The sequence below is a fragment of the Phasianus colchicus genome, chromosome 36, assembly GCF_987193195.1.
Source record: "Phasianus colchicus chromosome 36, bPhaCol1.hap1.1, whole genome shotgun sequence".
NCBI classification, from domain to species: Eukaryota; Metazoa; Chordata; class Aves; order Galliformes; family Phasianidae; genus Phasianus; species Phasianus colchicus.
In genome coordinates, this window is record NC_143471.1 from 2,535,219 (window position 1) to 2,549,819 (window position 14,601).

Consider the following 14,601-nt stretch of genomic DNA (forward strand, 5'->3'; position numbering starts at 1 on the left):
GGGCAAAATCAGAGTGGGGGGGGGGGGGCCAAAAAAAAAAGGATTGAAGGGGGGGGGGGGGGGCACGAGAATGGGGGGGGGGGAACAACCCGAAAAATGACGTCAGCCCCCCCCTCGAGTGACGTCATCACAGTGCAATATTTTGGGGGGGGGGGCAACCCGGAAACGGGGGGGGAAGGGGGTTTGGCGGGGGGGGGGAGGTTGGGGGGGTCGTGACGCCCCTCAGCCCCACCGCCCCCCCCTTTGTGACGTCACCCCCCCCCGTGACGTCACAGTGCCCCCCCCCCCCCCCCCCGGAGGTGACGTCAGAATTCAGTTTCCGGGTTTCTCTCAGGTCGCTGGAAATGGATCTGGAGGGGGGGGGTAAAAAAAAAAAAAAGGGGGGGGGTCAGTGGGGGATGTTTGGAGGGGGGGGGGAGTAAAAATTGCTGCGGGGATTGATGGGAAATTGGGGGGGGGGGGGTCGTTAAAATATGAGGGGGGGGAAATGGAAAATTGACCCCCTTAAAATAGGGGGCGGGTCAAAAATATGGGGGGGCAATGGGAAATTGGGGGGGTCCTTAAAATATGGGGGGGGGCTTAAAATATGGGGGGGGCTTAATATATGGGGGGGTCAATGGGAAATTGGGGGGGGTCCTTAAAATATGGGGGGGTCAATGGGAATTTGGGGGCGGGGTCCTTAAAATATGGGGGGGGCTTAAAATATGGGGGGGTCAATGGGAAATTGGGGGGGGTCCCTAAAATTTGGGGGGGGGGCTTAATATATGGGGGGGTCAATGGGAAATTGGGGGGGGTCCTTAAAATATGGGGGGGTCAATGGGAAAAGGGGGGGGGTCCTCACTATGGGGGGGTCCCTAAAATATGGGGGGGGGGGCTTAATATATGGGGGGGTCAATGGAAAACTGGGGGGGGGGCAAAAATATGGGGGGGGTCAATGGGAATTTGGTGGGGGGGGCAAAAATATGGGGGGGGGCAATGGGAAAATTGGGGGGGGTCCTCAGTATGGGGGGGTCCCTAAAATATGGGGGGGGGGGGCTTAATATATGGGGGGGTCAATGGGAAATTGGGGGGGGGCAAAAATATGAGGGGGTCAACGGAAATTGGGGGGGGGCCTTAAAATATGGGGGGCGGCTTAAAATATGGGGGGGTCAATGGGAAATTGGGGGGGTCCCTAAAATTTGGGGGGGGGGGCTTAATATATACGGGGGTCAAAGGGAAATTGGGGGGGGCAAAAATATGGGGGGGGCAATGGGAAATTGGGGGGGGTTCTTAAAATATGGGGGGGGGCTTAATATATGGGGGGGTCAATGGGAAATTGGGGGGGGTCCTTAAAATATGGGGGGGTCAATGGGAAAAGGGGGGGGTCCTCACTATGGGGGGGTCCCTAAAATATGGGAGGGGGCTTAATATATGGGGGGGTCAATGGGAATTTGGGGGGGGTTCTTAAAATATGGGGGGGGCTTAAAATATGGGGGGGGGCTAAATATATGGGGGGGTCAATGGGAAATTGGGGGGGGGGCAAAAATATGGGGGGGGCAATGGGAAAATTGGGGGGGTCCTTAGTATGGGGGGGTCCCTAAAATATGGGGGGGGGCTTAATATATGGGGGGGTCAATGGAAAACTGGGGGGGGGTCCTTAAAATATAGGGGGGGTCAATGGGAACTGGGGGGGGGGCCTTAAAATATGGGGGGGGGCTTAAAATATGGGGGGGGCTTAATATATGGGGGGGTCAATGGGAAATTGGGGGGGGGGGCAAAAATATGGGGGGGGTCAATGGGAATTTGGGGGGGGTCCTTAAAATATAGGGGGGGTCAATGGAAAACTGGGGGGGGGGGGGTCCTTAAAATACGAGCTTTTTTTTTTTGTTTTTTTTTTTTGGGGGGGGGGTCCCGGGGGGGGGGGGCGGGGGGGGGTCGCACCATAGCAGAGGTGTCCACAGAGTGCAGATCCACGCGCATGGAGCCCTCGGGGGGGGGGGCGTCTGTGGGGGGGGGGAAGGGGGGGGGGTGTTAATTGTGGTGTCCCCCCCCCCCAGTTATGACCCCCCCCCCACCACCACATCGATCAGCGCTTCGTTTAATGTTAATGAGACCCCCCCCCCCCCCATTATCCCTGTTAATTGGGACTCCCCCCCCCCCCCCCCCATTAATTGGGACCCCCCCACATCAACCCCCCCGCCCCCAATTAATTTGGATTCCCCCTCATTAATTAAGAGCCCCCCCCCCCCCCCAATAATTTGGACCCCCCCCATCAACCCATCCCCCAATTAATTGGGACTCCCCTCCAATTAATTAGGAGCCCCCCCCCTTAATTTGGACCCCCCTCATCAATCTCCCCCTCCCCCCTTAATTGGGAACCCCCTCATTAATTGGGAGCCCCCCCCATTAATTTGGACCCGCCCACATCAACCCATCCCCCAATTAATTGGGACTCCCCTCCAATTAATTAGGGCCCCCCCCATTAATTTGGACCCCCCACATCAACCCCCCCGCCCCCAATTAATTTGGATTCCCCCTCATTAATTAAGAGCCCCCCCCCCCCCAATGATTTGGACCCCCCCCATCAACCCATACCCCAATTAATTGGGACACCCCCATTAATTGGGAGCCCCCTCATCAATCTCCTCCCCCCCCTTAATTGGGACCCCCCCCCATTAATTTGGACCCCCCCATATCAACCCATCCCCCAATTAATTGGGACTCCCCTTCATTAATTGGGAGCCCCCCCCCTATTAATTTGGACCCCCCCCCATTAATTGGGAGCCCCCCCCCATTAATTTGGACCCCCCCTCATTAATTGGGAGCCCCCCCCCCATTAATTTGGACCCCCCTCATCAATCCCCCCCCAATTAATTGGGACTCCCCTCCAATTAATTAGGAGCCCCCCCCCATTAATTTGGACCCCCCCTCATTAATTGGGAGCCCCCCCCCCCATTAATTTGGACCCCCCTCATCAACCTCCCCCCCCATTAATTGGGACCCCCCTTCATTAATTGGGAGCCCCCCCCCCATTAATTTGGACCCCCCCACATCAACCCATCCCCCAATTAATTGGGACTCCCCTCCAATTAATTAGGACCCCCCCCCATTAATTGGGAGCCCCCCCCCCATTAATTTGGACCCCCCTCATCAATCTCCCCCTCCCCCCTTAATTGAGACCCCCCCTCATTAATTGGGAGCCCCCCCCCATTAATTTGGACCCCCCCACATCAACCCATCCCCCAATTAATTGGGCCCCCCCCCATTAATTGGGAGCCCCCCCATTAATTTGGACCCCCCTCATCAATCTCCCCCCCCCATTAATTTGGACCCCCCCTCATTAATTGGGAGCCCCCCCCCCATTAATTTGGACCCCCCTCATCAATCCCCCCCCAATTAATTGGGACTCCCTCCAATTAATTAGGAGCCCCCCCCCCTTAATTGGGACCCCCCCTCATTAATTGGGAGCCCCCCCCATTAATTTGTACCCCCCCACTTCAAACCCCCCCCCCAGGATTTTTGACACCCCAACCCATTTTTGTTCCCACCCCCATTTTCGGGACCCCCCCCCAATTTTTGCCCCCCTCCCATTTTTGGGACCCCACAATTTCTGCCCTCTTCCCCATTTTTGCGACCCCCCCCAAATTTTTGCCCCCCCCCCCCATTTTTGGGACCCCCCCCCATAAATTCCCCCCCCCACACCCACATTTTTAGGCCCCCCCCCAAAATTGCTTCCCCCCTCTGTTCCCCCCACCCCGGATTTTTGAGACCCCACCCCATTTTTCTTCCCACCCCCATTTTTGGGACCCCCCCCCCATTTTCGTCCCCCCTCCCATTTTGCGACCCCCCCCCCCCCCCCCAAATTTTGCCCCCCCCCGCCCCCCCCTCACCTTTATTCCACTCCCCGAATTCCCACACTGGGCTCCACCTCCCATCCGTGTCTTCGTACCAGCGCTCCTTCACGTCCGTCCCATAAGCGACCCTATAACCGACCCCACCCCATAGATGGGGGCACAGACCCCATAGGGACCCCCCCACCCCATAGAGACCCCCCCCCACCCCATAGATGGAGGCACAGACCCCATAGGAACCCCTCACCCCATAGATGGAGACGCAGACCCCATAGAGACCCTCCCACCCCATAGGGACCCCCCCACCCCATAGATGAAGGCACAGACCCCATAGGGACCCCCCCACCCCATAGATGAGGAGACAGACCCCCATAGGGACCCCCCCACCCCATAAATGGAGGCACAGACCCCATAGGAACCTCCCCACCCCATAGATGGGGGCACAGACCCCATAGGAACTCCCCCACCCCATAGAGACCCCACCCCCACCCCATAGATGGAGGCACAGACCCCATAGGAACCCCTCACCCCATAGATGGAGACGCAGACCCCATAGAGACCCTCCCACCCCATAGGGACCCCCCCACCCCATAGATGAAGGCACAGACCCCATAGGGACCCCCCCACCCCATAGATGGAGGCACAGACCCCATAGGAACTCCCCCACCCCATAGATGGAGGCACAGACCCCATAGGAACCTCCCCACCCCATAGATGGAGGCACAGACCCCATAGGAACTCCCCCACCCCATAGGAACCCCCCCACCCCATAGATGGGAAAACAGACCCCATAGGGACTCCCCCACCCCATAGATGGAGGCACAGACCCCATAGGAACTCCCCCACCCCATAGATGGGGGCACAGACCCCATAGGAACTCCCCCACCCCATAGGGACCCCCCCACACCATAGATGGAGGCACAGACCCCATAGGAACTCCCCCACCCCATAGATGGAGGCACAGACCCCATAGGAATCCCCCCACCCCATAGATGGAGGCACAGACCCCATAGGAACTCCCCCACCCCATAGGGACCCCCCCACCCCATAGATGGAGACGCAGACCCCATAGGAACCCCCCAACCCCATAGATGGGGAGACAGACCCCCATAGGGACCCCCCCACCCCATAAACAGAGGCACAGACCCCATAGGTACCCCTCCACCCCATATCCCAACCCCAACCCCATAGATGGAAACACAGACCCCATAGAGACCCCCCAACCCCCTAGATGGGGAGACAGATCCCATAGAGACCCCCCCACCCCATAAATGGAGGCACAGACCCCATAGGAACCTCCCTACCCCATATCCACCCCCCGACCCCATAACGACCCCATAACGACCCTATAAGGACCCCACCTGGCCGCTCTCCTGGCCCGGATGAAGAAGACGAGGAGGACGATGGTGGCCAACCCCAAAACGGCCACGGCCGACCCCAAACCCACCGCCGTTTTGCTGACCCTATTAGCGCAGCGATCCCCCATATACCAGTACAGCTCCGGCTCGTTGCATCTATGGGGTGGGATATGGGGTGGGTTATGGGGTGGGTTATGGGGTCGGGGGGAAGGAAGGGGAGGTGAGATCCCCCAAAGCCCCCACTCCCGAATTCTGGTGTTTTTAGGGCAAAAAATCAATGGGATTTTTAGGGATACCTCATATAGGGTTACCCCATGGACCCCCTATATGGCCCTGCCATTGACCCCATATAGGGCCATCCCACCAACCCCATATAGGACCACCCCCCACCCCATATAGGGCCATCCCACCAATCCCATATAGGGCCATCCCGCCAACCCCATATAGGACCACCCCCCACCCCATATAGGACCATCCCACCAACCCCATTTACGGTCCTCCCACCAACCCCATTTATGGCCCTCCCATAGATCCCATATAGGACCACCTCGCACCCCATATAGGGCCATCCCACCAACCCCATTTATGGTCCCCCCATTCACCCCATATAGGACCACCCCCCCCATTCCCATATAGGGCCATCTCCCCACCCCATATAGGACCACCCCCCATCCCCACATAGGACCATCCCACCAACCCCATATAGGACCACCCCCCACCCCATATAATACCATCCCACCAACCCCATTTATGGTCCTCCCACCAACCCCATTTACGGTCCTCCCATAGACCCCATATAGGGCCATGCCCCCATCCCCATATAGGACCATCCCACCAACCCCATTTATGGTCCTCCCACAGACCCCATATAGGACCACCCCCCACCCCATATAGGACCACCCCCTATAGGACCACCCCATACAGGACCACCCCCTATAGGACCACCCCCCACCCCATACAGGACCACCCCCCACCCCATATAGGACCACCCCCTATAGGACCATCCCATATAGGACCGCCCCATACAGGACCACCCCATACAGGACCACCCCCCACCCCATATAGGACCGCCCCATACAGGACCGCCCCCACCCCCTACAGGACCACCCCATACAGGACCACCCCCCACCCCCTATAGGACCGCCCCCCACCCCATACAGGACCACCCCATACAGGACCACCCCATATAGGACCGCCCCCCACCCCATACAGGACCACCCCCTATAGGACCACCCCATACAGGACCGCCCCCCACCCCATACAGGACCACCCCATATAGGACCACCCCATACAGGACCACCCCCTATAGGACCACCCCCCACCCCCTATAGGACCACCCCCCACCCCATACAGGACCACCCCCCACCCCATATAGGGCCACCCCATACAGGACCACCCCATACAGGACCACCCCATACAGGACCGCCCCCCACCCCATACAGGACCACCCCATACAGGACCACCCCGTATAGGACCACCCCCCACCCCCTATAGGACCGCCCCCCACCCCACACAGGACCGCCCCACACAGGGCCGCCCCCCACCCCATACAGGACCACCCCATACAGGACCGCCCCATACAGGACCGCCCCCTATAGGACCACCCCCCACCCCATACAGGACCACCCCCTATAGGACCGCCCCCCACCCTATATAGGACCACCCCATACAGGACCACCCCATACAGGACCACCCCATACAGGACCATCCCCTATAGGACCACCCCATACAGGACCACCCCATACAGGACCACCCCATATAGGACCACCCCATACAGGACCACCCCCTATAGGACCACCCCCCACCCCCTATAGGACCGCCCCCCACCCCATACAGGACCACCCCATACAGGACCACCCCATATAGGACCGCCCCCCACCCCATACAGGACCACCCCATATAGCACCACCCCCTATAGGACCACCCCCACCCCATACAGGACCACCCCCTATAGGACCACCCCATACAGGACCGCCCCCCACCCCATACAGGACCACCCCATATAGCACCACCCCCTATAGGACCGCCCCCCACCCCACACAGGGCCGCCCCGTATCGGCGCGCCCTACATGCACTGCGGGCCGCCCCGTGTGACTCTGCAGCGCCCCCAGCGGCACTCGATGCTCCCCGCGGCGCCGGCGCTGCAGTTGCTGAGGCAGGAGACGCCGCTGCTGCTGACGGCGGGGAAATAGAAGGCCGCGAAAGCCGGGGGCGTCACCGAGAGGCAGAAGGCTGCGGGGGGGGGGGGAGACCGGAAGTGGTGGCGTCATGGGGGAGACCGGAAGTGGTGACGTCATGGGGGGACCGGAAGTGGTGGCGTCATGGGGGGGGGGGAAGACCAGAAGTGGTGACGTCATGGGGGGGGGGGGGTGGGAGACCGGAAGTGGTGACTTCATGGGGGAGGGAGACCAGAAGTGGTGACGTCATGGGGGGGTGGGGGACCGGAAGTGGTGACGTCATGGGGTTGGGTGGGAGACCGGAAGTGGTGGCGTCATGGGGGGTGGGAGACCGGAAGTGGTGACGTCATGGGGGGGGTGGGAGACCAGAGGTGGTGACGTCATGGGGGGTGGGAGACCGGGAGTGGTGACGTCATGGGGTTGGGTGAGAGACCGGAAGTGGTGACGTCATGGGGGGGGACCGGAAGTGGTGACCTCATGGGGGGAAAGACCAGAAGCGATGACGTCATGGGGTGGGGCGGGAGACCCCAAATGGTGACGTCATTGGGGTGGGAGACCGGAAGTGGTGACATCATGGTGGGGAGACCAGAAGTGGTGACGTCATGGGGGGGTGGGAGATCGGAAGTGGTGACGTCATGGGGGGGTGAAGAGGGAGCAAATGGTGACGTCATGGGGTGGGAGACCCCAAATGGTGACGTCATGGGGTGGGGAGACCCCAAATGGTGACGTCATGGGGTGGGAGACCACAGGTGGTGACGTCATAGGGGGGATCCCAAATGGTGACGTCATAGGGGGGAGGGGGGGTAAATGGTGACATTATGGGGGGGGAGACCCCAAATGGTGACATCATGGGGGACCCCAAATGGTGACGTCATGGGGGGGGAGACCCCGAATGGTGACGTCATGGGGGACCCCAAATGGTGACGTCCCTTTTGGGGTGTCCCTTTTCAGGTGTCCCCATTGATGGGTCCCTTTTATGGTGTCCCTTTTGGGGTGTCCCTTTTTGGGGTGACCCTTTGGGGTGCCCCCATTAATGGGTCCCTTTTGGGATGTCCCTTTTGGGGTGTCCCATTAATGGGTCCCTTTTGAGATGTCCCTTTTTGCGGTGTCCCTTTGGGGTGTCCCCATTCATGGGTCCCTTTTGGGGTGTCCCTTTTGGGGTGTCCCCATTCATGGGTCCCTTTTGGGGTGTCCCTTTTGGGGTGTCCCCATTAAGGTGTCCCTTTTGGGCTGTCCCTTTTGGGGTGTCCCCATTAAAGGGTCTCTTTTAGGGTGTCCCTTTTCGGGTGTCCCTTTTGGGGTGTCCCATTAATGGGTCCCTTTTGAGATGTCCCTTTTTGCGGTGTCCCTTTGGGGTGTCCCCATTAAAGGGTCTCTTTTAGGGTGTCCCTTTTTGGGGTTTCCCTTTTGGGGTGTCCCCATTAACGGGTCCCTTTTGGGGTCGCCCCCTCCGACCCCCCCCCAATTTCTCACCCGTTGCGTTGAACTCAAAGGAGCTGTTCCCGACGCTGGCATCCGAGAGGCAGAGCTCACCTGGGGACAAAGGGACGTCGTGGCAGGGGACCCCAATGTCCCCAGTGTCCCCAAAGTCCCCAAGGTCCCCAATAGAATATGATGGCCCTATGAGGAGGTGTCCCCAAAGTCCCCAATGTCCCCAGTGGAAGGTGACCCCAATGGAAGATGTCCCCAATGTCCCCAGTGTCCCCATGGGGGGGTGTCCCCAATGTCCCCAGTGTCCCCTAAGTCCCCAAGGTCCCCAATAGAATGTGACGTCCCTATGAGGAGGTGTCCCCAAAGTCCCCAATGTCCCCAGTGGAAGGTGACCCCAATGGAAGATGTCCCCAATGTCCCCAAAGTCCCAAATGTCCCCAAGGAGAGGAGATGTCCCCAAAGTCCCCAATGTCCCCAGTGGAAGGTGACCCCAATGGAAGATGTCCCCAAAGTCCCCAAAGTCCCAAATGTCCCCAAGGAGAGGAGATGTCCCCAATGTCGCCAGTGTCCCCATGGCGAGGTGTCCCCAAGGTCCCCAAGGTCCCCAATAGAATATGACGTCCCCATGAGGAGGTGTCCCCAATGTCCCCAACGTCCCCAATGTCCCCATTGGAAGGTGTCCCCAAGGGGAAATGATGTCCCCAATGTCCCCAAGGGAAGGAGATGTCCCCAAGGGGAGGTGACCCTAAAGGATGATGTCCCCAAGGGGAAGTGATGACCCCAAGGGGAGGTGACCCCAAAGGATGATGTCCCCAACGGATGATGCGATGTCCCCAAGGGGAGGTGACCCCAAAAGATGATGTCCCCATGGGGAAGTGATGACCCCAAGGGGAGGTGACCCCAAAAGATGATGTCCCCAACGGATGATGCGATGTCCCCATGGGGAGGTGACCCCAAAAGATGATGTCCCCAACGAATGATGATGACCCTAATGGAAGATAACCCCAAAAGACAATGTCCCCAATGGATAATGATGACCCCAATGGGAGATAACCCCAAAAGATGATGTCCCCAATGGATGACGCGATGTCCCCATGGGGAGGTGACCCCAAAAGATGATGTCCCCAAGGGGAAGTGATGACCCCATGGGGAGGTGACCCCAGAAGATGACGTCCCCAAGGGGAGGTGACCCCAAAGGTTGATGACCCCAAAGGATGATGTCCCCAACGGATGACGTGATGCCTCATGGGGAGGTGACCCCAAAAGATGACGTCCCCAACGGATGACGTGATGCCTCCATGGGGAGCTGACCCCAAAAGATAATGTCCCCAAGGGGAAGTGATGACCCCGTGGGGAGCTGACCCCAAAAGATGACATCCCCAAGGGGAGGTGACCCCAAAGGATGATGTCCCCAACGGATGACGTGATGCCTCCATGGGGAGCTGACCCCAAAAGATGACGTCCCCAAGGGGAAGTGATGACCCCGTGGGGAGCTGACCCCAAAAGATGACATCCCCAAGGGGAGATGACCCCAAAGGATGATGTCCCCAAAGGATGACGTGATGCCTCCATGGGGAGGTGACCCCAAAAGATGACGTCCCCAACGGATGACACGATGTCCCCATGGGGAGGTGACCCCAAAAGATGACGTCCCCAAGGGGAAGTGATGACCCCGTGGGGAGCTGACCCCAAAAGATGACATCCCCAAGGGGAGGTGACCCCAAAGGTTGATGACCCCAAAGGATGATGTCCCCAATGGATGACGCGATGTCCCCATGGGGAGCTGACCCCAAAAGATGACATCCCCAAGGGGAGGTGACCCCAAAGGATGATGTCCCCAACGGATGACGTGATGCCTCCATGGGGAGCTGACCCCAAAAGATGACGTCCCCAATGGATGACGTGATGTCCCCATGGGGAGGTGACCCCAGAAGATGACGTCCCCAAGGGGAAGTGATGACCCCGTGGGGAGGTGACCCCAGAAGATGACATCCCCAAGGGGAGGTGACCCCAAAGGATGATGACCCCAAAAGATGACGTCCCCAAGGGGAAGCGATGACCCCGTGGGGAGCTGACCCCAAAAGATGACGACCCCAAAGGACGATGATGTCCCCGAGGGGGATTTGCTGTCCCCACGTCCCCCACCTGAGCTGCAGTTGCTGCCGGCGGCTGCCTGGATCTCCTCCTGCACGCTGCTGGAGATGTTCTGCAGCCTCTGCTCCGCGTCCGCCGTCACCCGCAGGGCCACCAGGACCAGGTGGTCCACGATGATGCTGCCGTTCCTATATAGGGTGGGGGGGGTGGGGGGGGGGTCACGTGAGGGGTGGGGCACGTGACCTCCCACCAATGGGGTGGGAGGCGGGGGCAGCGGAAAATCTTCAAGCCGTTGGGTTTGAATGGGGTGGGATGGGGGATCCCGTTAATTGTATGAGTGGGGTGGGACGGGGGATCCCAAAACTGCATCAATGGGGTGGGATGGGGGACCCCAAAAACTGCATCGGTGGGGTGGGATGGGGGACCCCAAAAGCTTCACCCCATGGAGCATCAATGGGGTGGGATGGGGGACCCCAAAAACTGCATCAGTGGGGTGGGATGGGGGATCCCAATAACTGCATCGGTGGGGTGGGAGGGGGAATCCTAAAAACTGCATCCATGGGATTGGGATGGGGGACCCCAAAAATTGGATCAATGGGGTGGGATGGGGGACCCTAATAATGGGGTGGGATGGAGGACCCCAAAAACTGCATCGGTGGGATGGGATGGGGGACCCCAAAAGCTTCACCCCATGGAGCATCAATGGGGTTGGGATGGGGGACCCCAAAAATTGGATCAATGGGGTGGGATGGGGGACCCTAATAATGGGGTGGGATGGAGGACCCCAAAAACTGCATCAGTGGGGTGGGATGGAGGATCCTAAAAACTGCATCAATGGGGTGGGATGGGGGACCCCAAAAACTGCATCAGTGGGGTGGGATGGGGGACCCCAAAACCTCCACCAATGGGGTTGGGATGGGGGACCCCAATCTCTCCCCCCCACCGCCCCCCAATGGGGTTTTTTTGGGGCCCCCCGTACCTGAGCTGTAGGACCTGGATGCCGCGGTAGCCCTCGATGTTCTTATAGACCTCGTCCATCTGTGGGGGAAACATTTTGGGGTCCCCTCCTCACTTTTTGGGGTCCCCCACCCCGGTTTTGGGGTCCCACATCCCCCTCCACCAACCCTCCTTCCTTTTAGGGTCTCCCATCCCCATTTTTTGGGTCCCCCTGCCCCATTTTGGGATCCCCTTTTCTAAATTCCCCTATAGATCCCCTTCCCAATTTTTGGGGTCCCCCTCCCCATTTTGGGGTCCCCTTCCCCATTTATAGGGTCCCCTCTTTCCACCTCCTTTTAGGGTCTCCTCCCCATTTCGGGACCCCATTTCCCTTATTTTAAGGCACCCTTCCCCCTTTTGGGGTCCCCTTTCCCCCCCATTTTTCTGGTCCCTCATCTCCATTTTGGGGTCGCCTCCCCATTTTAGGGTCCCCTTCCCCCCCTTTTGGGGTCCCCCCATCCCCATTTTGGGATCCTCATTTTGGGGCCCCCCATCCCCATTTATGGGTCCCCTCCCCATTTTGGGGTCTCCTTTCCCCCTTTTTGGGATGGTCTCCCCCATTTTTGGGGTCCCCCATCCTCATTTTTGGGTCCCCTCCCCATTTTAGGGTCCCCTTTCCCCCCTTTTGGGGTCCCCTCCCCATTTTGGGATCCTCATTTCGGGGTCCCCATTTCGGGACCCCATTTCCCCCATTTTAAGGCACCCTTCCCCCTTTTGGGGTGGTTCTCCCCATTTTTCGGGTCCCCCATCCCCATTTTGGGGTCCCCTTTCCCCCCTTTTGGTGTCCCCTTCCCCATTTTTGGGGTCCCCCATCCCCATTTTGGGGTCCCTTCCCATTTTGGGTGGGTTCTCCTCCATTTTTGGGGTCCCCCATCCCCATTTTGGGGTCCCTTCCCATTTTGGGTGGGTTCTCCTCCATTTTTGGGGTCCCCCATCCCCATTTTGGGGTCCCCTCCCCATTTTGGGGTCCCCTTTCCCCCCTTTTGGTGTCCCCTTCCCCATTTTTGGGGTCCCCCATCCCCATTTTGGGGTCCCTTCCCATTTTGGGTGGGTTCTCCTCCATTTTTGGGGTCCCCCATCCCCATTTTGGGGTCCCCTCCCCATTTTGGGGTCCCCTTTCCCCCCTTTTGGGGTCCCCTTCCCCATTTTTGGGGTCCCCCATCCCCATTTTGGGGTCCCTTCCCATTTTGGGTGGGTTCTCCCCCATTTTTGGGGTCTCCCATCCCATTTTGGGGTGGTTCTCCCCCATTTTTGGGGTCCCCCATCCCCATTTTGGGGTCTGCTCCCCATTTTGGGGTCCCCTTTCCCCCCTTTTTGGGGTCTCACCTGCTTGCTGAAGCCCCGCACGAAGTCTCGATACGCATCCGACGTGTTGTCACGGAAATCCTCCTCAAAAACCCTATTAGTGACCCGGACCTCCACCGGCACCGTCCCGTTGGTCTCTTTTTTTTGGGGGCAAAAAGTGTCAAAATTGGGGAAAAAAAGAAAAGAATCAGAAAATTCCCCCCCCAAAAAAACCCCAAAATAGAGCAGAAAGGAATAAAACCCAAAAGATGAGGTTCCGAAAGACCCCCTGATCCCAGAAGGTCCCCTGACCCCAAGGGAGCCCAAAAGACCCCAAAAGAGCCCCTGACCCCAAAAGAACCTCGGACCACAAAAGATCCCATGGCCCCAAAAGAGCCCAAAAGACCCAAAAAGAGCCCCTGACCCCAAAAGAGCCCCAAAAACCCCAAAAGATCCCCTGATCCCAAAAGGTCCCCTGACCCCAAAAGAGCCCCTGGTCCCAAAAGAGCCCCTGACCCAAGAGCCCCGACCCCAAAATAGTTATGGGGCCAAGGCCACGGTGGAGAACCCATATCCCAAAATCTGGGTCCTATAGGGCCAGGTGCAGGTTGGTGACCCCATATCCCCAAAATCTGGGTCCTATAGGGCCACGTGCGCATTGGTGACCCCATATCCCAAATCTCTCTCTTATGGGTCCACGTGCACACTGGTGACCCCATATCCCAAGTCTGTCTCCTATGGGGCCACATGCAGGTTGGTGACCCCATATCCCCAAAAGTGGGGTCCTACAGGGCCACGTGCACATTGGAAACCCTACATCCCAAAATATAGGTCCTGTAGGGCCAGGTGCACATTGGTGACCCCATATCCCCAAAATTGGGGTCCTATGGGTCCACGTGCACATTGGTGACCCCATATCCCAAATCTGGTTGCTATAGGGCCATGTGAAGGTTGGTGACCCCATATCTCCAAAACTGGGGTCTTATGGGGCCACATACACATTGGTGACCCCATATCCCCAAAATTGGGGTCCTGTAGGACCTTGTGCACATTGGTGACCCCATATCCCAAATCTGGTTGCTATGGGGCCACATGCACATTGGTGACCCCATATCCCCAAAGGTGGGGTCCTATGGGGCCAGGTGCACATGGGAAACCCTACATCCCAAAATATAGGTTCTATATGGCCGTGTGCACATTGGTGACCCCATATCTCCAAAACTGGGGTCTTATGGGGCCACATACACATTGGTGACCCCATATCCCCAAAAATGGAGTCCTATGGGGCCAGATTCACATTGGTGACCCCATATCCCAAATCTATGGGGCCCTGTTGCCATCCCAGCCCCACTGCTGCGATGTGGGGTGACCCCAAATTTTCGGTACCGGCTGCGACGTCGATTTGGTCCTGGGCGAAGTCACACTTTTCCC

At 58.5% G+C, this 14,601-nt stretch overlaps 1 protein-coding gene across 1 annotated transcript; it reads right to left on the reverse strand.

Moving 5' to 3' along the window:
- Positions 1–284: 284 nt before the first annotated feature.
- LOC149913601 (mucin-3A-like) lies at positions 285–11,928 on the reverse strand. The gene is made up of 8 exons (XM_090129347.1): positions 11,892–11,928; positions 10,942–11,133; positions 8,839–8,898; positions 7,258–7,420; positions 5,192–5,344; positions 3,870–3,961; positions 1,921–1,982; positions 285–350 (listed from the first exon to the last, which is right to left on the reverse strand). Exons 1-8 carry the CDS (start codon positions 11,926–11,928, stop codon positions 306–308), a joined length of 804 nt encoding a protein of 267 aa, XP_089985473.1. The 3' UTR covers positions 285–305.
- Between the last annotated feature and the right edge of the window lie 2,673 nt (positions 11,929–14,601).